The sequence below is a fragment of the Homarus americanus genome, unplaced genomic scaffold, assembly GCF_018991925.1.
Source record: "Homarus americanus isolate GMGI-L3 unplaced genomic scaffold, GMGI_Hamer_2.0 scaffold54679, whole genome shotgun sequence".
Classification (NCBI taxonomy): domain Eukaryota; kingdom Metazoa; phylum Arthropoda; class Malacostraca; order Decapoda; family Nephropidae; genus Homarus; species Homarus americanus.
In genome coordinates, this window is record NW_024722701.1 from 2857303 (window position 1) to 2883193 (window position 25891).

The following is a 25891-nucleotide window of genomic DNA, read 5'->3' on the forward strand; positions in this document are numbered from 1 at the left end:
AGGTGAGGTGCCAACAACTATCTCTCAGGTATGTTCTGACAGGTGACCTGATGTTAATAATCCCCTGGTATTTGTCCACACTGCCCTCCTTTGCCTCTCTCTTCCCTCTCAATTTAATCTATATTGTCTTCATGATTTTTTTTAATATCCATTTTATTCGTGGTCACTTCGCCTTCAAGCATCACTTATTGGCACATGTCTGGTGAGTTTATTCCTATGTAAAATTTACTAACGACCACAAAAACAGATGAAGCAAAGCAAAGGCATTTATAGTAATGGTTGCTGGTGTGGTAATCCAAGTGACACAACCTCCAGACCCAAACACACCCACCATGTGTGCTCCTGCTCATAAAATCCTGGGTCGTCTCTTGGTTTTACTTATTGTTCAAGTCTCTGTCATTCCCATCAGATGAGATTTTTAAACACAACAAGTTAAGACACGGTTCATAACAATAAGATACTGCTCACACGCCTGGGGTAATGAGATACATGGGACATTGGTACTAGGTGTTTTATTACGAAACCTTGGCCCCTTTGGTACTACCCACCGTCAGATGGGTAGTGCAGAATGTATAAACCAGCTATATTACAAATGTACAGAAATTATTGGTCCTGCAGGGGGCTACCATGTAACACCAGGCAGGACAGAGAAGCTGAACCTTTGGGGTGATCATCACACAATATATATATATAGACTTGTTACTCTCTCCTGCTAACAACAGAAAGCATAAATGAGAACAAATCTTTCACATAAGCTAATCATTATCCTGGCTGACACTTGATCATTGCAACGTTGACTATGTTGAAATGATGCCAACGCTATTCAACTTTTATTCCACATGAAACAATGTCAAATGCCTGCTGGGTTACTTGCTTTGGTTCATTGTATTAAACATTCACTTGGATTACAGAAAATAATGCTTGAAGTATTCTGTAGTTCACGCATTATGAAGTATAAGGAAAATAGCATATACAGTACAGGTATATATATACGTATATGTATATATATGAAATTATAGTATATTCTTTGTATAAGTAAGTACAGTATACCTTATATAACTAAGTATGCTCTGTAAAACTGGTTCTCTAATAACGAAGGTGTGAAGCCTTACACAGACTTGGTGGATGAGAGTCTACATAGGGTGTACATAGCCAAGGTATATTACATTGGTGATACCGAAGGTCAGATTACTTATAGATTAAATCCTAAGATGTGATTCTGTTAGGTGGAAGGAGTATTTTCATGTGGTTATCATCAGACAAGACAACACACGATGTCCATAAGACTGACACGATTCAACCATACATTCATTCAGCCACTCAGACTAGACAACACATTCAGAAAGTTTTCATTGGTTCATTCTTAATCATAAAAAAACCACACACAAAACTTCACACAAATTATCAAGTAATGTTTGACCGCTGATGAAAATAAACACTCGTTTCAGCATCCGAGTCCGAAATACAGTTTGTTTACTTCTTTACCGATACATCGTTAAGATACAAAAATTTGAACAAACATTGAGTAATATAATACTATAGCAAACACATAATTATGACAGATTTAAATTTTATTTTAGGACCAGTTTACATACCTAATGATGTTTGCAATATAATCTTTTACCCTCATTGAGCCAAAATTTATTGATAATCACTGAGTGTGAGCTCATTCCAAACCATACTTGACCAACACTGATGCAGGTTTAGTTCAAGTACTTCCAGAAGCCAGTACGTGCCCAGTACTTGCCAACAGTGTGTAACAGAGCCACAAATGACGGCTCAACTGGTTAAAATGTGTTGAGGATACAGTATTGCCATATTCTCACATATACTGGAAGTTATAATGAAATGTCATATCTTAGTAGCATTAAAGAAACAGCTTTAAAAACTGTGATGAACTGTACAGTGTGAGCCCATGTATATCACATACTAGAGAGACATAATATTGAACATAAGAGCAGTGAGAGGTGGCCCACTGTGTTGCCTCAGAGGACTAGGCCACACTCTTATGCCTGCTGTCACTGTTTAGTCAATAATGGGGAACTAATATTCCTTTTCAGACATTTAGTCACATTTACTCATACATTCAGGACATTAATAGTGAATGCCACTAAAAATAAAAATTTACAGTTATAAATATTATTAGTAATCTATGCACAATTGTTGACTAATTCTAAGATATACCAAAATCTAGTTCTGTCATCCTGGTAGACAGTTTAATGTATATACTGTACTAATATAATGAACTTAATACAATATAAGTCCTATATTCAGTGGAATGTATCAACATAAACAATGCACCTGTTTTGCAGTTTTACAACAAAGACGTGACGTGTTAGTGTTTCACCAAATTTTATTGCAGGTCTGTTAAGATTGAGCTTCTGTGACCCCTCGTTTGAAACATTCTACCCTTGATAATGGCACCGTGCTGCACTCACTTCAAGTCTTCCGCAACACACATGGTAACAAGTGATTCTTCTGTCTCAAAATTATAAACATTTAAAATAGACTTTAATGTAACTTAAACAGCTTGTGTGCCCAGTGTCAGTAGAATATTATTATTATTTTTCGTATTAAAAAGAGTCAAATGATTAGACAAAATACAATGACCTTACTTTAATAGTGTATCACAGTTGAACAACATTTTTGTCTTATCTCGTTAAGTGAAGGTTCCTGACTCCTGGGCCAGCCATGTCACAGTAGAGTACAGTAATGTATTAACATTTCAGGTTTGTTTTAAGGCAACCTGAGTGTATCCTATTTCTTAATTATCTTAAAATATTCTCTGTTTCTATGTACGTTGTAAATAACCTTTGCTTGCCATATAACAGCTTCAGACACTTGTATATAAACCTAATGGTCAGATCCTTATAGAGTACAAAGTCTCAAAAGAATTACACAGCATAAAACATTAGGAGTCGATCAATAATATACATTCATTATAAGTATTCTAGTGTCTATTACTTATTTTACTTACAATAGTATAAAGTTTTCCTCACAAATGCAGATATGGATCTTTATCTGAGGAAACTTATGTTAAAAGTTTCTTCTACTGTACAAAGGTGGTGATGCTATGCCACACCTTCAGCAGTGTAGGCACAAGACAGTCAGTTCTCAAAAGGAGTCAAGATCGTGTTCGCTGAGAGTTTCACGTGGTGAGAGGGACGACAGGTGGCAGTACTGTGTTGATGGATTCGGTACAGCACTGTGTTGAGAAGTAAGAACCAAGTATTAAGTAAAACTATTGTTGGCAAATTAAAGCTGGGATAGTTTAAAGTTTTTAGTACAGTTTAGGATTAAATTTGTTTGTAACTGGACTTTGATGAGTAAGATGTAGATAACAGTTGCCAGATCAGAAGGATAAGTCACACAGTATTCAGGGCAGTGAACACGATCCATCAAGGTCCACTAGACTCAGTAGGACTCACATCCCCTCTCCACAAGTCATCAAAAGTTATAGACTTTATTAAACTTAACAGCTGTATAAAAAATGTTTCCTGAATGTGGAGGCACCGAGGATGTGTGTTAGTCCTACTGGGGGGGTCAGGTCAGTCAACATCACACAGTAGGTAGTGGATGTCTGATGCTGACCATTATCTGGGTCCTGAGGGGCTATAACTAGACATCTATCAGTCGCTCTCTGGTACAGTATAGAGGCAGACGTGTTAACCTTCACTGCCTAAAGAGCAAGTAACAAACATCTATGATCATTACCACAAACAGACTGAGAGTTAAATATTAGTGCAACACCAATACTCAGATGAAAGTGTATGTGTGTGTGTGCTTCCTCAGGACCTCAGAAGATCCTCACCCTGTCTAGAAGTCCTCGATGTCTTCCTCTTGAGAATCCTCATGTCAGAAGTTCGTGTCTGGGCGGCGTTTGGCGTAAGTGGCGGAGGAACCATAGGGGCCAGACCAGTCGGTGCGCCACGAGTCGTAAATGTTGATGTTGTAGTTGGGGTTGTATCCTTTTCCTTTGCTTGATGGTGGCTGGAAGATAAAGAAAAGATAATTACATAAAATTCTAATAATTTTTATTCTTGTATCATGTTGACGGTTTCCTGCTTCCACAGACACTACTCTTGGTAAGCCACGACAGCCACCATGTTGTACTGGGCTGTATAATCTCCTCCAGTATTTCCTTCATCCTATCCTTTCATCTCCCTCTTGGTCTTCATCTCGCCCATCTACCTTTCAATTCCTTTACCAATCTTTCATTTCCTATTTTCTCGCTATTATCCATAACTCTTTAACAAACTCTTGGTCTAACACATCATTTAGTTTCACACGATCCAACTAATTTCTGTGTTTCTTGTTTCCTTCATCTAATTTCCCATCTAATTTCTGTTTTTCTTATTTCCTGCATCTTATTTCCCATCTAATTTCTATGTTTCTTATTTCCTGCATCTTATTTACCCAACACACTGCTCTCAAACGTGTCTCTTCTCTTAAGTCTAATTTCGTCTAGTCTGTTTCATCCCGAGTCCACCAAGCTCAGTATACAGTACTGTCAGGTAAACGATCCCTCCAGAATGCAGGTACTACAGTACATTATTCCTAACTGTACTGTACTTTTGTCTGATACAGTCTCCACTCACTTTTCATCTCAACATTTATCACTCACAAGTACAGAACACCTAATACAGCACACCATAAGGAAGTACATATGCAGTCTCTTTTGATTTTGAAGACAGAACTACAGGTCATTTTAGTTAATCATTAGACCACAAAACACACTTACCTTCATTGCTCTTCTGTCGTTGACTTTCTCATTCCATATGGCGTCCATGTCATAGAGGCCGTCCATGGCGTAGTTGTCAACTCCAGCCAGATGCGCCTTATTCAGTTCATTGAGCATCTCGGCGGTGAGAGGAACATCGTGGCGCTTCTTAACACGAGCTCGGTTCACCAGCTGTAAGAAGCAACACGGTGCTACAGTCTTGTGAGAGGTGGATAGTTTCTGTATACAATAGTAGGTCAAGTGTGGAAGATAAATGAATTGTTTTTTTTCTTTTTTTTTAAGAATTAACAAAAAGAAAGATATAGATATTTAAAAAGAAGATATAGTTTGGGTGAAATTAGAAAACAGCAAAAATGTAGAATAGACAAAACAAAAGAAGAAAGATCATGTGTCATAACCCACAGTAGAGTCGTTGAGCATCTCCTCGGTCAGTGGCACGTTGTTCGGCTTGATAACGTTGCAACAGGTACGGTTGACATACTGGCGGAGAACATGCAAAAGAAGAGCACAAGTTAAAGCCTTGTGCTAGGAGGTATTAAGACTCAAAGTCCCATGCAAGGAATGATGAAAATTATCCAAATATACAGGGTAGTTTGAATTAGTTAAGGACACTGCCAGAGAGTTTAGTTATGAGTAAATAGAATGAAATGAAAAATAAGAAATTCTGGCTAATTATGGAAGGTATAAGTATATACATGTATATAGAAAAAAGTCATTTATCAATCCCATGCAGAGAAACGGAGGAACTATTTGTAGTGAGAAAGATGAGAGAACTGTACAACTAGTAAGTTCTATGCCTGGGAGAACAGTCATGCATAGGAACCACTCATTTAGTTATTCTGTAAACAATAATGAAAATTTTATTGTAAGTAAAGCAGAATTTTTTTTTTAAAGAACTGTACAGTATTAAAGGTACAACACCATAATGAGATAATATAATTTTTTTTTTTAGGGTTTAAATCAGGTTCTCCTTCAAGTAATGTCTGATTAGCCGTCGTCATTCCTTCTTCCGTCAAATACTTACGAGTAATGACCGAGAGACATCTGCTGAAGGAGTACCTGCATGTTGCTTTGATCATCACATAAATGGTTAAATATTACGGTCTTTATGTCTCTCCGCGACCCTAAGGAAAGCTACGGAGGAATGACGACTCACGACGGTAATCCCGAAGATGAGGATGAAGAGGAGTGACGCCAGGCCGATGACAATAACAGCTATGAGCCATTGAGGGATGAGATAGTCGTCCTGTTCTTCATTTACGATCTGAGCTCTTTCGCGTAAAACTGAAAACAAAAGATGAAGATGATTAGAAGTGAGTAAGAGAAAAGATTTTTACTGGATATAAATATCTGATGGTTTTATTAGTTATCTTTGATTATATAACCTTATTGTTTGTCATTAGTTGTATACCTGCATTGTCTAGGTACATTAGTTGTATACCTGCATTGTCTAGGTACATTAGTTGTATACCTGCACTGTCTAGGTACATTATTTATATACCTGCATTGTCTAGGTACATTAGTTGTATACCTGCACTGTCTAGGTACATTATTTATATACCTGCACTGTCTAGGTACATTGTTTGATGAGGAGGACAATTAAGAGAATGAAAATGGAGAATGAAATTTGAACAAGTGGTTATGATACATCCATGAGGGTATATTAATGTTAAAAACGTCAACCAACACTCACAAAACAGCGTCACTATTGCAGCACGGAATGAGAGAAAGAGAGAGACACATATATATGATTATCTGTCTTAAAGCATTAATACTGTAAAGTACATATAATGCTCACCACTAAGTACAATGAATTATTCCACTGAGTAAGATGTTAATCATTTAAGTGCACTGACTTCACCTCTTGAGTACAATGACTTAATTCTTAGAGTACAATGACTTAACCCCTTGAATATAATATCTTAAACCCTTGATGTAAGATAATAGCTGACTAGCATTTCTTCTGAGGTAATAAAGAGGTAGGCAAGGTATACTGTACACCTCTTGGCTGGCTGGGGTGCTAGTCCATGAAGTTTCTTTACACCAGTGAAATCCAGTCATAAATTTTACCACCCCAGATATTTTAATTGTGCACAAATACTGTTTTTAGTTAATTTGGCCAAGGATAATATGCTATTATAGTCAAATATAAAATTAATCATGTTTTTGTAAGTAAAACTCTTTCTCAACAATGTACTGCAGTATTGAGGGCATATTTACAACCTCTTTTTTCGACTAAAGCATCTGATGGCTTTGTCAGCTATCCTTGGTTAAATTGTCTCACTGTTTATTATTGTTGTACATCTGAACTGTCTTGGTACATGGGAAACTGCATACATGACAAACCAAATGTAAACATATACAATGATTTTATTGAATGAGTACAGTATTATTATTATTAAATTATTATTAAAAACTTCAGTACTATAGTTTGTTTTTGTATTGTGTAATGGAGAGCTTTGTACAGTAATACATTTAGCTTTATTATGTGCAAAAAAACTTACCTAGAAAATCTGTGCCTTTAGGGTCCAGTGTGTAGTTTCCAAGGAAGAAAGATTCGTTGTCAGCCGCCTCCTGGTTGAGGATCTCCTTGAGGTCCATGGTGTCGAGGGTCGTCTCTATGTCTATCAGGTGCAGGATGTAGTCGACCAGAACCGAGCCGGGGTTGAAGGCGTCGATCTCAACCCTCTCATACCAGGGCGCCAGTTCACTTCGCCGGTACAGAGAATCCAGCTGAAAGGAACGTTAGTGAGGAAGAGTTAATTAATTCTCCCTGTATGTTTAGGTGAAAACTTACAGATTCTGCAACAATATAGAGAATTATAATGGTCAAATGTTTTAAGAAAATTGGTTTAGGCATCTACGTGTTGTTTAAGTATACAGTCGAGGACCACAGTTTGCTCCCTGAGGTGAAACTGATCCACTGGAATGAGTCTCTGGACTTACTTACCCTTGACTGCTTACTCCCATTGGTGGTCGATGCTGCTTCATTTGGGGCGGGAGCGAACTTTTGATGCCTAAACCAATTTTCTTAAATCATTACAATTCTCTCTATCTTCTCTTCTCACCTTTCATCACACTTCTGTTGTTGTTCTGGTGTTGTATAATGGCATTGTTTCTGTCCTTGGTCAAAATTCATTATTATTTTCAACTGTTTGTTTATTTGCACTGTCTATGTACCTGCACTATATACCTGCATTGTCTGTGTACCTACACTATATACCTGCACTGTCTAGCACCTACACTATATACCTGCACTGTCTGTACCTACTATATACCTGCACTGTCTATGTACCTACACTATATACCACTACTGTCTGTGTACCTACACTATATACCTGCACCTATGTGCCTACACACTACCTGCACTGTCTATGTACCTACACTATATACCTGCACTGTCATGTCACTGTCTACACTACACTATATACCTGCACTGTCTATGTACCTGCACTGTCTATGTACCTGCATGCATATACTACACTATATACCTGCACTGTCTATGTACCTACACTATATACCTGCACTGTCTATGTACCTACACTATATACTACTGTCACCTATATACCACTGTCTATGTACCTACACTATATACCTGCACTGTCTATGTACCTACACTATATACCTGCACTGTCTATGTACCTACACTATATACCTGCACTGTCTATGTACCTACACTATATACCTGCACTTGTCTATATTTACCTACACTATGCCACTGCACTGTCTAATAATACCTACACTATATATACCTGCACTGTCTATGTACCTACACTATATACCTGCACTGTCTATGTACCTACACTATATACCTGCACTATGTACTACTATACCTACACTGTCTATGTACCTACACTATATACCTGCACTGTCTATGTACCTACATATACCACTGTCTGTCTGCACTATATACCTGCATTGTCTGTGTACATTCTGAGCTCTATACAAGAGGTCCCTGGGTTATGTACTCTGGGCTTACAAACATCCTCACATACAAACGTGGTTCCTTAAAACTAAACTTTAAATTTGAAGTATTTTATTTACATGGTGAATTATTTTTTTACTTTCATTTATTGTATTTTGTCATTTTATTTCTTCTTTTTTCTTAAATTAAATGACTTTAGATGTATATAAGGACTTAGGCTATGATATAGTGGGACTTTAAGCATTGGTGTGAAAGTACAGTGTGCACATAGGGTACGTGGTTCGACTCGAGTACATTTTTGACTTAAGAACGTCCGTAGGAACGAAGCTCATACATAACCCGGGGACTGGCTGTACATGCTGAGCCAATTGTAAACTTGTACGATGATATCACTGAATATACTGAGTATCTATTTATCAAACATCAAAAGGTAAGAACATTATTAAAATCATTGTAGTTTATTAAAGCTTTACAATACATTACAGTACAGTACCTCAATTTCCACTGTGTTAGCAAGTTCCTGCCACTCGAGTGTGTCTCTGTTGGCCAGCTCGGGACGCCACTCTGTTCCCTTGACGATCCTCAGCGTGGCAGCCAGACGACACTTGGCTCCACAAACACCTGACACAGAAGTATAATATTAAATAACAGTGACACCTCTATTTAATGGACTATATGGAAAATAATGTCCATTATATCGAGGGTCTGTTTAATAAACCTCCATCTAATGAACTAATATGAAGAGAGAGGTCCATTATATGGAGGTTTCACTGAAATTGATTAAAATCACCAAAAACTGTTTAATGAAATGTTTTAATTAAAGATACAGTATAGGTATTATGTTAGTAGTGAAATTTTTAATGTCCAAACTAGGAATGATCTTGTGAATGGTTTAACATCATTGTGGATTGCATTCTCTCTTCATCAGTAGCAACAAAAGTGCAGTCTCTGAAAAAACTACCTCTACTTGGTGGGGGGGGGGGGAAGAGGAAGACATTGATGAACTTCAGAATGAACAGAATGAACACTGGGACTACTGTTGTCTCAGTAGTGTTGTCAAAATCCACAAGTCATATTTTTTCAACACAATTTTGTATAGATAGTTTTTGATAGACTGTACATCTTTTATGAAGAGAAATATGCAAATATGAGTTTATTAGACAATTAATTAAAATAACATAATATTTTTTACTTCATTATATACAGCATTAACCCTGCCTCAGTAACCACTACTTCAGGAAGGTTATCTTAATATATATTCTAATATGTAAATGTTGTCTAGTTTGTGGATTTCTTTTGTTACCGGGAGTTGTGATTCTGGGAGTGGTTGTCGTAGTGGTTGTAGTCGTGGTGGTCGTTGTGGTGGTGGTGCTGGTCGTTGTAGTAGCATCGTCTTTAGGAGCCTTGGGGACAAAGCCGGCCGGCGTGGCTCGTGTCGTGGTCTTCCAGCCGGTGAATTCTGTCGTTGTTTTCATGCTGGACGGAAACGAAACAAAATCGTATCAATACATAATACAGTCTTAGAAATTCTTATATATTTACTAGAAAATAAAACCTTAAACCTGTTACCATAGATTTTCTTAAGGCAAAATCATTATAGTCTTCATACATACAGTATAATGATAGCGTGAAGCTTGAGAATATAATGTACACTGTCCCTCTCCTCTTCTCTCTGTTTTAAATCTATTACAACTTTTAACACGTAATTCATTCAGTTTAATACAGTCATTATACAGCAGTTTAATATTTACTTTATTTAATTATCCAGTGAACAGAGCAAAATGATGGATTACCTATCCCATATGTTCCTGAAGGTGACCTTGAGTGGTGGAGGGCCAGAGGGTGTTCTTGCCACTGGCCTCTGTGTTGTGGCGTATGATGCAATTGGACGGCGAGGGAACACCAAACCTCGGGAAGCAGTCTTTTTCGTTGTGGTGGGCGCTTCTGTAGTGGTCGGCTTGCTCGTTGACTCACTCTCAGAGGGAAGTTTGTAGCCTGGAGGCAAGAATTTGGATATGTCAACTGGCTCAATTACTGGACTCTTTTGTGCAGTGACCTTCTCTGTTGGTTCTTCCTCGAGTTTAAATCCCGGAGGTAAAAATTTGGATATGTCAACTGTTTGTATAATAGGAGCTTTTTGTGAAGTTTCCTCGGGTGGTTTAAATCCCGGAGGTAAAAATTTGGATACGTCAACTGTTTGTATAATAGGAGCTTTTTGTGAAGTTTCCTCGGGTGGTTTAAATCCCGGAGGTAAAAATTTGGATACGTCAACTGTTTGTATAATAGGAGCTTTTTGTGAAGTTTCCTCGGGTGGTTTAAATCCCGGAGGTAAAAATTTGGATACGTCAACTGTTTCAATAATTGGACTCTTCTGTGTAGTGCTTTTCTCTGTGGGCTGTTCTTCAAGTTTATAATCCGGAGGCAAGAACTGGGACAAATCAACTGTTTGTATAATAGGAGCTTTCTGTGAAGTTTCTTCATTTAGTTTATAACCCGGAGGCAATAATGAAGCCGGGTCCACAGTCTTCACCTCAGGAACTGTTTTTGGTGAGCTCACTACTGGTAGTTCTTCTGAAGGCTTGTTGTCAGGAGGTAAGAAGGCAGAAATGTCTACCTTTGATACTACTGGTAGTTTTTTAGTTGTACTGTCAGTTAGGGGCTCCTCTAACAACTTGAAGCCAGGAGGAAGGAATGAAGACAGATCTACCATTTCAATATTGCTGGGCACATCAGCCTTTGGAGCTTGTGTAGTTGTTTGCTCAGTCGTGGTTTGGAGAGCAGAGAACAGATCAAACAAATTTGTATCTGAGGTAGTAGTGGAGGTCTGTGTGGTAGTGGAGGTCTGTGTGGTAGTGGAGGTTGGTGTGGTAGTGGAGGTTGGTGTGGTAGTGGAGGTTGGTGTGGTAGTGGAGGTCTGTGTGGTAGTGGAGGGAGGTTCCCCTTGTGTTGGGGTGTAGCCTGGGGGAAGGAAATCTGATGAATCTTCAATTAAAGAAGATTCAAACAAACTCCCTACATCGAGTGCTGTAGAACCAGGAGCTGGTGTCGTAGCCAACACAGGGGTTGTGGAAGTAGCGCTCGTATCTACAACAGGATCCTCTTCTGTTTTGTAACCAGGTGGCAGAAGGGGTGATATATCCTCCACGTGACCCACATTTAGTTTGGCATCAGTTGCTGTCACAGTTTGGTTTTTGGTATTAATTTCAATATCAAAGAGAGTCTCAATACGCGGTGGTAGTGGTTGTTCAGAGTGGCGGATGATTTTCTCTGTAGTGCTTCTATCATTGGGGGTGAAGTCACTTGGCTCTGGTGTGGGTGATGGACCAGAGGTGACAACTGGAGCCTCATTTACAGTTTCATATATGTCGGACAGAGATCGCCGAGTGGTGGTCACCGGGGCCGGCTCGGTCGTCTCTGGAGGTGGAGTCGTGGTTATAAAGAAGCTTATGGGTGGAAGAGGTGGATTAGTGGTAGTGGCAGAGCTGTCCCCAACTCTCACGCTATGAGATGTCTGCACTGAGGCCACCACCACAGAACTCTCAGTAGAGTTTGTAACACGGACTTCAATATTTCTCTTGGGTTCTTTTTGCTCATTAAAATTAGAGAATGATATTTCTGGACTGTGAGTTAAAAGACGAGAGTCACGGCTGTTGGTGCTGGTGTTGGAGAGGTTGTTTGTGATGGGAGGAGCAGGATCACCCTTTGTTTCCACCTTTAGCTTGGCAATCAGCTCAGACAAGGAAAATCGACCACCAGAATTGTTTCCATCGTCAGGTTGAATTGGTTCACTCGGTTGGCTCGGTTGGCTCGGTCTGCTCGGTCTCTCTGCGACGGCGGGTCTTCTGGCGGATCTGGTGTCTGTGTCTGACGAAGAAGAGAACCTGAAGGGCTTAGCAGTGGTGGTATGTAAGCTGAACCGTGTGGGCTCGGGTGGAGATGGTGGATCTAGAGGCCCCAAGTTACCAATACCACCCCCTTCACCGGTACCATTGTTATCTCCGTAGTAATCGTAGTAATAATCATCGTAGTAATAATAATCCTCGAGTAATTTGTCGTCGGAGAATGCGTTGTCATCGGCCTTTGGTCTGGTGGGTGAGGGTGTAGTGTACTTAGTGTTTAGAACAGGACTGGTCTTGGTCCAGGGAGTAGAAGCGGTGGTAGTCGCTGGGAAGGAGAAAGCTGCTCCTGGGAAGGGTAACAGCGGTCGATTAACGCGATCCGCACGATCCTGGAAAAGGGAATATTTATTGAATAGTTACGGAGGATTTAAGACGTCCAGTAAATAAATAAATAATTATCTTAAATATGCAGAGTGTAACAACAGTTTTCAAGCAGCCATGTTAAGTACTGTACTGGCAACCTTTCTGTACAGTACTATCATACACTATGTTACAGCACTTGTGTTACTATTGTCATAAAGAAACAAACTTAAAACTATAAGCATCATTATAGAATCATTAACTAGAATCATAATACAAACTTGGTAATTTTAAGGGAATATTTTGAAAGAAAAATATCATTCACATTGCTAAGATAAGTTTATAAATCACTGTTATTATGTAGAGAGGAATGTATGGTGGGACTCGAGTAATTATAATGTTGTGGTCAAGATTAAGTGATATAATTAAATATATATGAGTTTATTATCAATATACATTAGATTTATATAACATCTAAAACACTTTCAGCAATTTCAATGAATAAACTAAATTTTACGAGTAACTTATTGGCTGTGAATGTTAATTGATTTTGTATTTAATATTAGGAAGATAAAAATCATACTAGTGAAGATTATAGTGTCTGTGAAGATTATATTTTAACCCTTTCATTATAATCCTAAACTTATAGTGACTTAATCCTTAAAGTATAGTGTCTTAAGCCCTTAAATGCAATGGTTTATTCCCTTGAGTATGATGATATTATACTCTGGGGTCATCATCATACTTGAGGAGTTAAGAATCTAATATACTGGCTCACACGCTTAAAGATTTAAACCATAGTTCTCAAAGGGTTAAACCAGTCTTTAAAGGGTTAAACCATAATTCTAAAAAATGGGTTAAACTACAATCCTCAAAGGGCTAAATCATCCTCATCAAAGGGTCAAACACTTTTTAGAGGACTCTGAATGGCCGTGATAATCAGAGAAACACAGGTGTAACAGTACAGTACCTGAGGAATGTAGGTGATGCGGGAGGAGGTTCTTCCATTGGTTGGTTTTGGCGTCTGGAATCTGAACCTGGTGGGAGGCTTGGTGGTGGTGGCCTCAGTGGTGGGCGTCTCTGAGAGCTGTAGCGCCCGTACGAAGGCATTGAGTGTTCCTGTGCTCACCGACCGGGCGTCTGCTGTGGAAATGATGAAATATTAGAATAAGCAGATAAGTATTTACTATTAACATATGGCGGATGGTGTGTGTAGTGTAGTAGTGCTGTAGTAGTACTGTAGTAGTAGTAGCGAGTAATCAAGAGCATAGACTTGTACTATTCACTGTAATCTTCCCCAAAATAATAATTAAAAACTATATATATTTGGGTTGAAAGACCTTGTAATTATAAAAGAAATGTTTAGAATATTAAAAAAAATGTTTTGAATGTCACCAAAGATAGTTTAAATGTTTACAACCACCTGTCTCATAAGTCAACAACCTGTGTTTTAAATGTTTATACAAGGCAGTGATACGTTGTTCTTGGTTGTGTGTGAATGAGAAAGCAAATCTCCTCTTGTTTTGCATCACGCTAACACAAGACCCACAACGACACGAGCAGTAAAAGTTCCCTTCAGGCTTCTCCACACATGACAAAAATGCACTTTCATGGTCGACAATAGTGGCTTTCTTCTGGCCTGATAGTAATGGGTTGAGTGGACGTGTGAAGCCGAGCGAGACACACACACACACACACACACACACACGCACACACACACACACACACACACACACACACACACACACACACACACACACACACTGCTGGTTATATCAGTGAAAGCAGCGTTGATCTGATGTTATTATTATACTATATATAATTCTAACAAAGCTTCAACAACTCGGGTCTTTAAGCAGTGTTGTAGTTTGTGTTATAATGCATCACTGTACCAACTAACGTCTTTAAACAAGTGTTCTAAGTTCATCAAGTACAGAGTAAAGATAAACACTTTCTCCGGATGTCATATTTCTAAACACTGAAATTTTACCTCGGGTCCTGATCGACCAGCGTGACATCTGACGCCAGCAGGAGGGAGGGAGGGAGCAGCTTCGTCTGGTCACGGAACACACCTTCGCCAGTCACTGTCTCCCTCATCTGAACGTTTCAACACATACTGGTGAGGCTATTACTAGTCACCCTGCATGACGCCACAGGCCCCATCTACCAACTGGCTTTTATGTTGCTATCATCAGTCAGTCAGCCACCCTGCATGACGCCAGGCCCCATATACCTACTGGTGTTCATGTAGCTATCATCAGTCAGTCAGCCACCCTGCTTGACGCCAGGCCCCATCTACCTACTGGTGTTCATGTAGCTATCACCAGTCAGTCAGTCACCCTGCATGACGCCAGGTCCCATCTACCTACTGGTGTTCACGTAGCTATCACCAGTCAGTCAGTCACCCTGCATGACGCCAGGTCCCATCTACCTACTGGTGTTCATGTAGCTATCACCAGTCAGTCAGCCACCCTGCATGACGCCAGGTCCCATCTACCTACCGGTGTTCATGTAGCTATCACCAGTCAGTCAGTCACCCTGCATGACGCCAGGTCCCATCTACCTACTGGTGTTCATGTAGCTATCACCAGTCAGTCAGCCACCCTGCATGACGGCAGGTCCCATCTACCTACTGGTGTTCATGTAGCTATCACCAGTCAGTCAGTCACCCTGCATGACGGCAGGTCCCATCTACTATCACTTGCTTTAATCGCTGTTGGTCATCAAGGCTCTGACCAGTGAAACCTTTAAACACAAGTGAATGTTTACAAACACCAGACACTAGTACGGAGTGAAATCTGTCAGCTCGGCGTTAAATGTTCACTACACCCTCTCCACTGACACACATAGCGAGGGATCTCCAGTTATAATTGGCAGAAAGTATAAAAATAACAAAATTATCCTCCCATGAACGTACTCCGTGACGCGTGAAGTCATAACGTCACTGTATTTGTAAACACACTCGTATATACAAATAAGACAAGGAACTGTTTTTGCTTGTTGATGGGATAATAACACTAGTTGGTCATGATCACCACAAGCTAACAGTACTGGCTGGTCGCGTCTGGGTCTTGCTGGCCACACACACACTGGGGACCTGGGAGATAAATAATCATACACACTACTCCACTTCAACTAATACACTGATGTAATAGACTAAACAAGACAGACAGTAGTACTAGAGGATCTTAATAACAGACATCAGCGCCCCTAGTGCTAAAGGGTGTAAAGTTGTAAACACAGCCACATAATTTAAAGTTTCAGTTAAATCCCCATTGCACCTGTTATAGATCCTATGTATGTGTGTACAGTATGTTGTTCTTCATCCCAATAACATAGAACAATAATAACATAAAGAAAACCCCATAAATGTTTGTTTTTCTCATCACTATGTTTTCCTTTCCCCCTGGATAAAAATAAATCTATCGTGGTTGTTATCTTCGAGAATCTGTACAATTAACTGCACAGAGCGAGTGTGTGAGTACAGTTACTCGGTGGCCATTTGACTGTTTTCGTCTCTGGCCGCGAGAGGCGACACGTACTCCATCTTCATTGTGAAAAGGTTCCAAAACTATTAATTTCCTATATTTCGAAATTTGGAAATTATTAATTTACAAGTGAAGATATTTATAATTAAGAAAATTTAATCGGTATATCTAGTTATTAGGAAGTTAAGTTGGTGATGTAGGAGGGTGTAGGAGCAGGGTGTTGGAGGAGGGTGTAGGAGCAGGGTGTTGGAGGAGGGTGTAGGAGCAGGGTGTTGGAGGAGGATGTAGGAGCAGGGTGTAGGAGGAGAGTGTAGGAGCAGGGTGTAGGAGGAGGATGTGGAGCAGGGTGATGTAGGAGGGTGTAGGAGCAGGGTGTTGGAGGAGGGTGTAGGAGCAGGGTGTTGGAGGAGGGTGTAGGAGCAGGGTGTTGGAGGAGGATGTAGGAGCAGGGTGTAGGAGGAGAGTGTGACGGCCACAGCTTCCCACACGTAATATATTGTTGGATCGGTGTTTGGTGCTGCGAATATCACCTATGTGTGTGTGTGTGTTACCCTACCCTACCATATCTTCACTACCATTAAAATCGAATTACCGAGAGTTGCAGAACTATGAGAAATTATCCAGGAAGACATTTCTCATAAGACATTAACAGCAGGTGGAAGAGACGGGTGAGAAGGAAGACGAGAGAGAGAGGGAGGGAAGGGGTGGGTGAGGGAGGGGGAAGGGAGAAAGGGACTGAGGGAAGGGATCGTGTTAAGGACTCGCTGCACGCTAGGTAAACACAGCCAGGTGAAGGGGTAATTAACTCCCCCCTTAGGCCTTACGTAACCTGTACTTAAAGGAGAGGCAATGGGTGGAAAGCCTTGGGGAGATGGGGTGATTAACTCATTCTAGGGGGTGATGGGGAGGGGAGGGATGATGGGAGAAGGGAAGAAGAGGTTATTCCCAGTACAATTCACGAGATAGAGGACGTGTACTGATGGTTCTCCTGTAATTACAACTTTCCGGTACCTGACGCTGGGGAGTCCTGCAAGGGTGAGCCGGATCCCTGTCTCATTTGTGTATATTAGAGAGAGAGAGAGAGAGAGAGAGAGAAGAGAGACAAACAGGAAGAGGAAAATAAAATGAAAAGAAAGAACAGAGCGACTGAAATCAAAGAAAAAGAGAAAGAAAGAGAGATTAGAAGATGAAAGATAAAAAACAAAATGACAGAAAAACAACAGACGTTCATTAGGTGTGTGTGTGTGTGTGTGTGTGTGTGTGTGTGTGTGTGTGTGTGTGTGTGTGTGTTTAGTGTGTGTGTGTGTGTGTGTGTGTGTGTGTGTGTGTGTGTGTGTGTGTGTGTGTGTGTGTGTGTGTGTGTGTGTGTGTGTGTGTGTGTGTGTGTGTGTGTGTGTGTGTGTGCGTGTGTGTGTGTGTGTGTGTGTGTGTGTGTGTGTGTGTGTGCGTGCAACACTTACACAGCAACTTGGGATTTCAACGGTGCACTGGGGAGTGATCACTTAAGCCCTGTAGTGAAAAGTGTGGTTTTAATCCCAGAGAACTTTTATAAGTGTCTCGACTGTCCCACACTTAAGACACTGTTACTTTACTGGATACTCACTATAGACTCTACAAAGTGAAGTAATGTTAAGTGGTATGACCTGATAAGTTATTAAGTGTTTTGTAAGTGTTCTGAATACCCCCAACAAACTCCAGGTAAAAGAAGCTGGGGTACCTAATCCTCAAGTACAATAAGCTTGGGTAGCGAATATAAGCTGGAAAGAAGCAAATCCTCAGGTGATCGCGACAAACAAATGACGATCGGGGTACCCAACTCAACCTGAGGCCGCCGTCCACACACGCTCTTACATAACCTTGGTATATATATGATAATTGTAGCAGACTGGACCTACCCGTAACCAAGCCAAGACCAGTTCCTCCTCGCTCCGGCCCCAGTCGTGTACCTGTGCAGAAAGAAACACCTGGTTTAGTAATTTGGTTTAAGAAATGTCATAGTGTGGTTTAATATTTGTTGATGAATGGTTTATTATCAGGGTTTAATTAGGGATATTATAAACTATAGGAATGTCTTCTGTGGCGTATCTCTGGCCTAGAAACACATCTTCAAGTATCAATATCTCCTCCTGTGACACATCCCTGGCCCAGCAACACATCTCGCAGCACCTAGCACACTCCCAGCACCTCCTCCACAGCTGCGGTAGTCGGTGAGAGGTGAGTGATTCGGACAGTGGCGCAGGATTACGACACTGCCTCGCAAAAGTCAAGGCCTCCCACCACATCTGATACCCAGTGTGTGTGTGTGTGTGTGTGGCAGAACAGCTTATAGGAAGTGTTACAGTGGGGGAGTACAAGAAGGTGGGTAAATGGTATTTGTGAAGGAGTCATGACCTGTGGTATTGGTATGTGGTATTTTTGGGTCTCGTGTGTTTGAGAGTACCACAACCCTGGTACTGGTATTGATCGGCGTCCATGACTCTTAATACCATGAATACCATCAATACCACCACTACTACTACTAGCACCACCCTTATCACTACTACTACCCTAATCAGATATCACCCTCACCATCTCCATTACCACCACCACAGCTACCACCATCACTACTACCACCACAGCAGGTTGGTTAAGACAGCGGCCTCCAACAGAAAGAGAAACTCACTCAGCAACACTTAGGAAACCTCAACTTTCCCTCCTCCTCCTCCTCCTCCTCTTTCTCCTTTTCCTCCTCTTCCTCCTCGTCTTCTTTCTCCTTTTCCTCCTCTTCCTCCTCCTCCTCTTTCTCTTCCTTTTCCCCCTTCTCTTCCTTCTCCTCCTCCTACCAAAAGAATATGTCCTGCCCTCTCTCTCCCATTCACGAACCCTGGGACTCATGAACCCATGAATCCGAGACACCACACAGTTCCACCATCCATAGACCCCAACAATGAGTGGTGTCTCGGATTCACGAGCTCATGAGTCCCAGGGTTCGTAGATATGGGAGAGAAGAGTGACAGGAGGTGGATATTTGCGGGTCCCCATCACGCTGTGTGGGTAGGTGTGGCAACCTCCCTGATACTTCACTGTCACGGGATGTCTAAAGCACTGTACTCACTGTTCAGGGGTCCGTAATATCAAGGTTTTCCAGCAGTGATTAGCAGGAATGGGTAGTCGCGTGTGTGTGTGTGAGCAGAGACAAGATATTCAAATTACAGAATGTATGACTGACAAGCACCAAGCGTAACCACACACCTGCCTTTGACAACTCCGTAAGACATAGTAATTATCCACAGGTATACACACATATCTAGCATAATTACCTGAGCTTTATGACATAGATTACCTGGTGATTCATCTACTTGTCAAGGGAAGATACAACCCCCTTCCTTCCCCCTCCCCCTCCTCCTTTGTCCCCTCCTTCTTTATGGGGGGAGGGGGGAGTAAAAAGCGACGACCCCCCTCCTCCCTCACACACTCAAAACACACTCAATACACACACACACACACCTGCAGATGTTGACACCGTTGTACACCTGACGCTCTCACTGTGCGGTTCAGCGGCCCACAAACTGATGTACACACACACACACACACACACACACACGTACATACTTATATATTTTCCCGGGATGACACTTATGTACACAGAATAGCATGTGCACACTGGATGACACAAGTACACATGACACGCACACGTACGCACACGAAATGACACAAGCACCCACAGAACACGCACATGTCACCCAAGAGATTACACAAGTACACATGACACACACGTACACAAAATCATATACGCACATGACACGCACATATGACACGCGGAATGACACAGCACATAGGTTAACGTGCACATATGGTGTAATGAATACAGAAATATGACCCAGGGTGCACACAAGACTGACCCCACACTGCGTTATTGTGCACTGTTGGTGGTACAGGTGCACTCTAGCCTCACATTACGCCTACCTATACACCACGCCCAGCAGTGCACCGGGTAGGGTAGGGAGCAGACCGCCTCCAGCAAGGGCGGTATCGGAAGGTCACCACAAATCCCCGCCACCCAGCCACCACCCAGCTGCCACCCACACTCCCACCCAGCCGCCACCACACTCCCACCCAGCCGCCACCACACTCCCACCCAGCTGCCACCCACTCCCACCCAGCTGCCACCCACTCCCACCCAGCCCCTCCTCACTAACCTGCCTCATCAACCTTATGTGTGTTCTTATGGATATATGAGAGAGAGAGAGAGAGAGAGGTATGTGTGTGTGTGTGTCGTGAAGTCATAGTAATCATGTCAGGGGCGGGGTAGAGGGCAGGGTAGGGAGTTGGGATAGGGGCAGGGAGGAGCAGGATGGGGTGGGTAGGGAGCAGGATGGGGAATGAGGGAGGGATGGTAGGAAGGAGCCGGGCATTTCCTCTCTCTATACCCAGGACGCCAGGACGTGTATTTCCATTATAGGAGCGTTAAGGTCCACACGCCCGGGCAACGACGCTCCTGAAGGATACCCCGAGCTGCAGGGGGGGCACAGTGGGCATTGAGGAGGGGTGATGTTAGGTGATAGGCGTCGGGTGATAGATAGGCGTCGGGTGATAGTAGTTGAAAGACATAACGGGAAAAGGGAGGGAGGGAGGGAAGGAAGGGAGGAGGAAGAGAAAAGAACAAGAAGATAAAAGAAAGTGGATGAAAAACAAAGACAAAAATAAATGGACGTCAGCATGAGAAGGGAGAAGAGGAGGAGGAGGAGGAGGAGGAGGAGGAGGAGGAGGAGGAGACAAGATTCAAAGAGAGGCCATCTGGAGGTGAGAGGTGAGGTAAGTGAAGGAGGTAGTGAGAGAAAACCTCGTAAAGTTTAGTTAGGTTTGGTTAGGATTAGATTAAGTTAGATTAGGTTAGGTTAGGTGAGGTAAGAACATCTCACACGTGAGACAAAGGCCGTATCTTCCCGGGACTGGTACACATACTGGGTAAATCTTGAGGTGTTTCCGTGTGTACGTGAGGACATCAGTGTGTGTGTGTGTGTGTGTGTGTGTGTGTGTGTGTGTGTGTTCAGGACGTTCAGGACAGATAAAAGACTGTCTACCTCCTCCCTCAACCCCCTCCTCGCTCACCTCCCTCACCTTCCCCCTCCCTCCTCCCTCACTCCACCCCCTCCCTCACCCCCCTGGCGCCACTCTGCATGATACGGTGTCCTCAAGGTTTCGCCCTGCCCCTCATTTTTGGGTACCGAAGAGCCACGCCCTCCCCTTACCTGCCACGCCCTCTTGAACCTCCCGTCTCACGCCCCCCTGAAACCCACATCTCACGCCCACCTGAACCTCGAGTCTCACACCCACCTGAACCCCACGTCTCACGCCCACCTGAACCTCGAGTCTCACACCCACCTGAACCCCACGTCTCACGCCCACCTAATCCTCGAGTCTCACGCCCACCTGAGGCTTACGTCCTGGTCCCCGCCCACGCCCTCCTGAAGCTCACGTGTCCCCGCCCTAATTGTCTCACCTTCCTGGCTACGCCCTGACTGTGTTTACCTTCCTCCCTCACCCCCCCCATCACCTCCCTCACCACCCCATCACCTCCCTCACACCACACCCAACACACTACACCCCATCACACCACACCCAGTATACCAGTCACTACACTACATCCACTACACCATCCAATACACTATAGACACCACACCATGCACTGTAAGGGTACAGGTTATAGGGAACGAGAGAAGGAAGTGGAGGAAGGAAGGAAGGAGGTGGCAGGAACAGAAGAGAAAGAGGAGGAGGAGGAGGAAACGAAGTAGAAAGATAAGGATGAAGAAGAGGAAAGACGAAAGAGAGGAGGATAAAGAAGAGGAAGAGGAAGAAATAAGAGAACCTCCTCATAACACCCGCGACATCCAGTAAACACACCACCACTACCACCGCTACTACCACCACCACCACTACCACCACTACTACCACCACCACCACTACTACCACCACTGCCACCACCACCACCACTACCACCACACCACTACCACCCCATGGCCACCACCACCACCACTACTTCACCACCACTACTACCTCATTCACTTTCACCACCTCCACCACTACCACCACCTCACCACTACCACCACCTCCACCACTACCACCTCCACCACCACCTCCACCACCACCACTCATGCTGCATTACTCTCGACTGTGTTCTGAGACAGCGTGGCGTGAGTGATCAGAAGGGGGGTATACGCCACCACCCTAAAGGGCTCTGAGATGGTCTGGGGGGAGGGGGGTCAAAACAACGGTCCAGAAGGTGGGAGGTGGAGGAAAGGGGGGGCCACAGCCTACTTGTGTCCCTAATTAATCAGGGTTTTGTGGTCAGTAATGCACAGGTAATTTTGAAAGCTCTCAACCTTATACTGTGTTAGCTTATTTAACCTCTTGGCTAGGTTTGGTTAGGTTAGGTTATACCACACCTATGCACACCCTTACCACACACCCTCAACACACCCAAAACACCCTCACCACACCCCACACAGCCTCAACACACTCACTGCTGCACCACTAACACCATAATAATAATAATAATATTCAACACAACCATCGGGCTTACGGTTCCGCCTGTCTGGATGCCAACAGTTAGCAGTTGTCCTTGTGGGTACGTGGCTCCCTCCTTCCCTCCCTCCCTCCCTCCACCTCACACTAACAACACTCTCCATCCCTCCCTCCACCTCACAAGCACCTCCATCCCTCCCTCCACCTCACACTAACAACACTCTCCATCACCCTCCCTCTTCCCTCCGCCACTCCGGGACGTCTCCAACAAGTACAGGTGTGGTGGAGATGGCCGGAAGTGGGTCTTTGGAGGAGTACAAGACGGCAGGTGAACCAGCTGTGGACAGGCGGGTGTACAGGTGGTGATGCTGCTCTCATAACCAGCTGTGGCCACCAACACCTCCACCACCACCACCTCCAACACTTACCACCACCACCTCCAACACTCACCACCACCACCTCCAACACTCATCATCACCACCACCTCCCGTGCCTAACCTCTCACCGAATATGGTGTCACACTAAGTCACATCTAACCACACCTCGCCAACACACAGAGCCACATCATCACCAGAGTCAGGCAGGAGAAGAGAACATCAACACGTTTGAGAAGGAGTAACGAAGGAGTGAGAGGTGAGAGAAGGAGGGAGAGTGAGAGGTGAGAGAAGGAGGGAGAGTGGTAAGTGAGAGGTGAGAGAAGGAGGGAGAGTGGTAAGTGAAGGAGGGAGAGTGAGAGGTGAGAGGTGAGAGAAGGAGGGAGAGTGAGAGGTGAGAGGTGAGAGAAGGAGGGAGAGTGGTAAGGAGAGGTGAGAAGGAGGGAGAGTGGTGGGGAAGGAGGGAGGGAGAGGAGAGGTGAGAGGGTGAGGAGGGGAGGTGAGAGAAGGGAGAGTGGTAAGTGAGAGGTGAGAAGGAGGAGAGGGGGGTGAGAGGTGAGAGAAGGGAGTGGTGGTGAAGGAGGGGAGAGAGGAGAGGTGAGAGGTGAGAGAAGGAGGGAGAGGGTGGGGAGAGGTGAGAGAAGGAGGAGGGTAAGTGAGAGGTGAAGAAGAGGGAGGGTAAGAGAGAAGAAGGAGGAGATGGGTGAGAGAGAGAAGGAGGAGAGGGTAAGTGAGAGGTGAGAGAAGGAGGGAGAGTGGTAAGTGAGAGGTGAGAGAAGGAGGGAGAGTGGTAGGTGAGAGGTGAGAGAAGGATGGAGAGTGGTAAGTGAGAGGTGAGAGAAGGATGGAGAGTGGTGGTAGAGGAGAGAAGGAGGGAGAGTGGTAAGTGAGAGGTGAGAGAAGGAGGGAGAGGGTAAGGAGAGGTGGAGAAGGATGGAGAGTGGTAAGTGAGAGGAGAGAGGAGGAGAGGGAAGTAGGAGTGAGAGAAGGAGGAGAGGGTGGGAGAGGTGAGAGAAGGATGGAGAGGGTAAGTGAGAGGAGAGAAGGATGAGAGTGGAAGTGAGAGGAGAGAAGGAGGAGAGGGTAAGTGAGAGGTGAGAGAAAGAGGGAGTGGAGAGAGGTGAGAGAAGGTGGGAGGAAAGTGAGAGGTGAGAGAAGGGTGGGGAGGAGGGGAGGGAGGGAGGAGGGAGGAGGGGGAGGGGGAGGAGTACCACCGACTAGCTGACCTCCTCCTCCTCCTCCCCCTGTTTTCCTCCTATTCTCTCCCCTTCCTCCTCCTCTCCCCTCCCCACATTCTCTCCCCCTCCACCAACCTAACCTAACCTCCCTCCCTCAACCTCCCCCTCCCCCTCACCTTACGGGAAATAACGTAACAGACAAAGACTTGGTGAACGCTGAACGGATCTCATAGCTGGTCAAGAACGCCGCCTACGTTCACCTTGAGATTAATTATTGGTGACACCGCTGGACCTTCACCTAAAACTGAACGGCTGAACGGAACTTACCCCACCTCACCATCAACGGGCCTCTACAACTGCTGACCGCCGCCCACCATCCACCTACCGTCATACAACGTCACCATGGCGACGTCGTAAACATCACCATGGCGACGTCGTACAAACATCACCATACGACGTCGTACAAACATCACCATGGCGACGTCGCATAAACATCACCATGGCGACGTCTACAAACATCACCATGGCGACGTCGCACAAACATCACCATGGCGACGTCAGACAAACATCACCATGGCGACGTCGTACAAACATCACCATGGCGACGTCGTACAAACATCACCATGGCGACGTCGCATAAACATCACCATGGCGACGTCGTACAAACATCACCATGGCGACGTCGTACAAACATCACCATGGCGACGTCGTACAAACATCACCATGGCGACGTCGTACAAACATCACCATATCGACGCGTCGTACAAACATCACCATGGCGACGTTGTACAAACATCACCATGGCGACGTCGTACAAACACCACTGGCGACGCCAAACATCACCATAGCGACGCCAAACATCACCATATCGACGTCGTACAAAACATCACCATGGCGACGTCGTACAAACATCACCATGGCGACGTCGTACAAACATCACCAGAGCGACGTCGTACAAACATCACCATGGCGACGTCGTACAAACATCACCATAGCGACGTCGTACAAACATCACCATGGCGACGTCGTACAAACATCACCATGGCGACGTCGTACAAACATCACCATAGCGACGTCGTACAAACATCACCATAGCGACGTCGTACAAACATCACCATGGCGACGTCGTACAAACATCACCATGGCGACGTCGTACAAACATCACCATGGCGACGTCTACAAACATCACCATAGCGACGCAAACATCACCATGGCGACGTCGTACAAACACACCAGGCGTCGTACAAACATCACCATGGCGACGTCGTACAAACATCACCATGACGTCGTCGAAACATCACCATGGCGACGTCGTACAAACATCACCATAGCGACGTCGTACAAACATCACCATGGCGACGTCGACAAACATCACCATGGCGACGTCACAAACATCACCATGGCGACGTCGTACAAACATCACCATGGCGATCGTACAAACATCACCATGGCGACGTCGTACAAACATCACCATGGCGACGT

At 43.8% G+C, this 25891-nt stretch overlaps 1 protein-coding gene across 3 annotated transcripts in view; it reads right to left on the reverse strand.

The window, feature by feature from the left end:
• Positions 1–496: 496 nt before the first annotated feature.
• LOC121863083 (mucin-2-like) overlaps positions 497–25891 on the reverse strand; it is a 30835-nt gene continuing 5440 nt past the window's right edge. Inside the window, exons 2-12 of one of the 3 annotated variants that reach the window (XM_042361580.1) lie at positions 18249–18299; positions 13836–14008; positions 10460–12894; positions 9970–10142; positions 9160–9287; positions 7246–7474; positions 5898–6025; positions 5144–5221; positions 4742–4912; positions 3812–3990; positions 497–3205 (exon numbers count right to left, since the gene is read on the reverse strand). In XM_042361580.1, coding sequence (XP_042217514.1) covers positions 3856–3990; positions 4742–4912; positions 5144–5221; positions 5898–6025; positions 7246–7474; positions 9160–9287; positions 9970–10142; positions 10460–12894; positions 13836–14008; positions 18249–18299 — 3701 coding nt within the window. In that variant the 3' untranslated portion in view covers positions 497–3205; positions 3812–3855. Of the gene's footprint in view, positions 3991–4741; positions 4913–5143; positions 5222–5897; positions 6026–7245; positions 7475–9159; positions 9288–9969; positions 10143–10459; positions 12895–13835; positions 14009–18248; positions 18300–25891 lie in introns of all 3 variants that reach the window. The other 2 variants (XM_042361579.1, XM_042361581.1) reach the window with 2 other exon arrangements.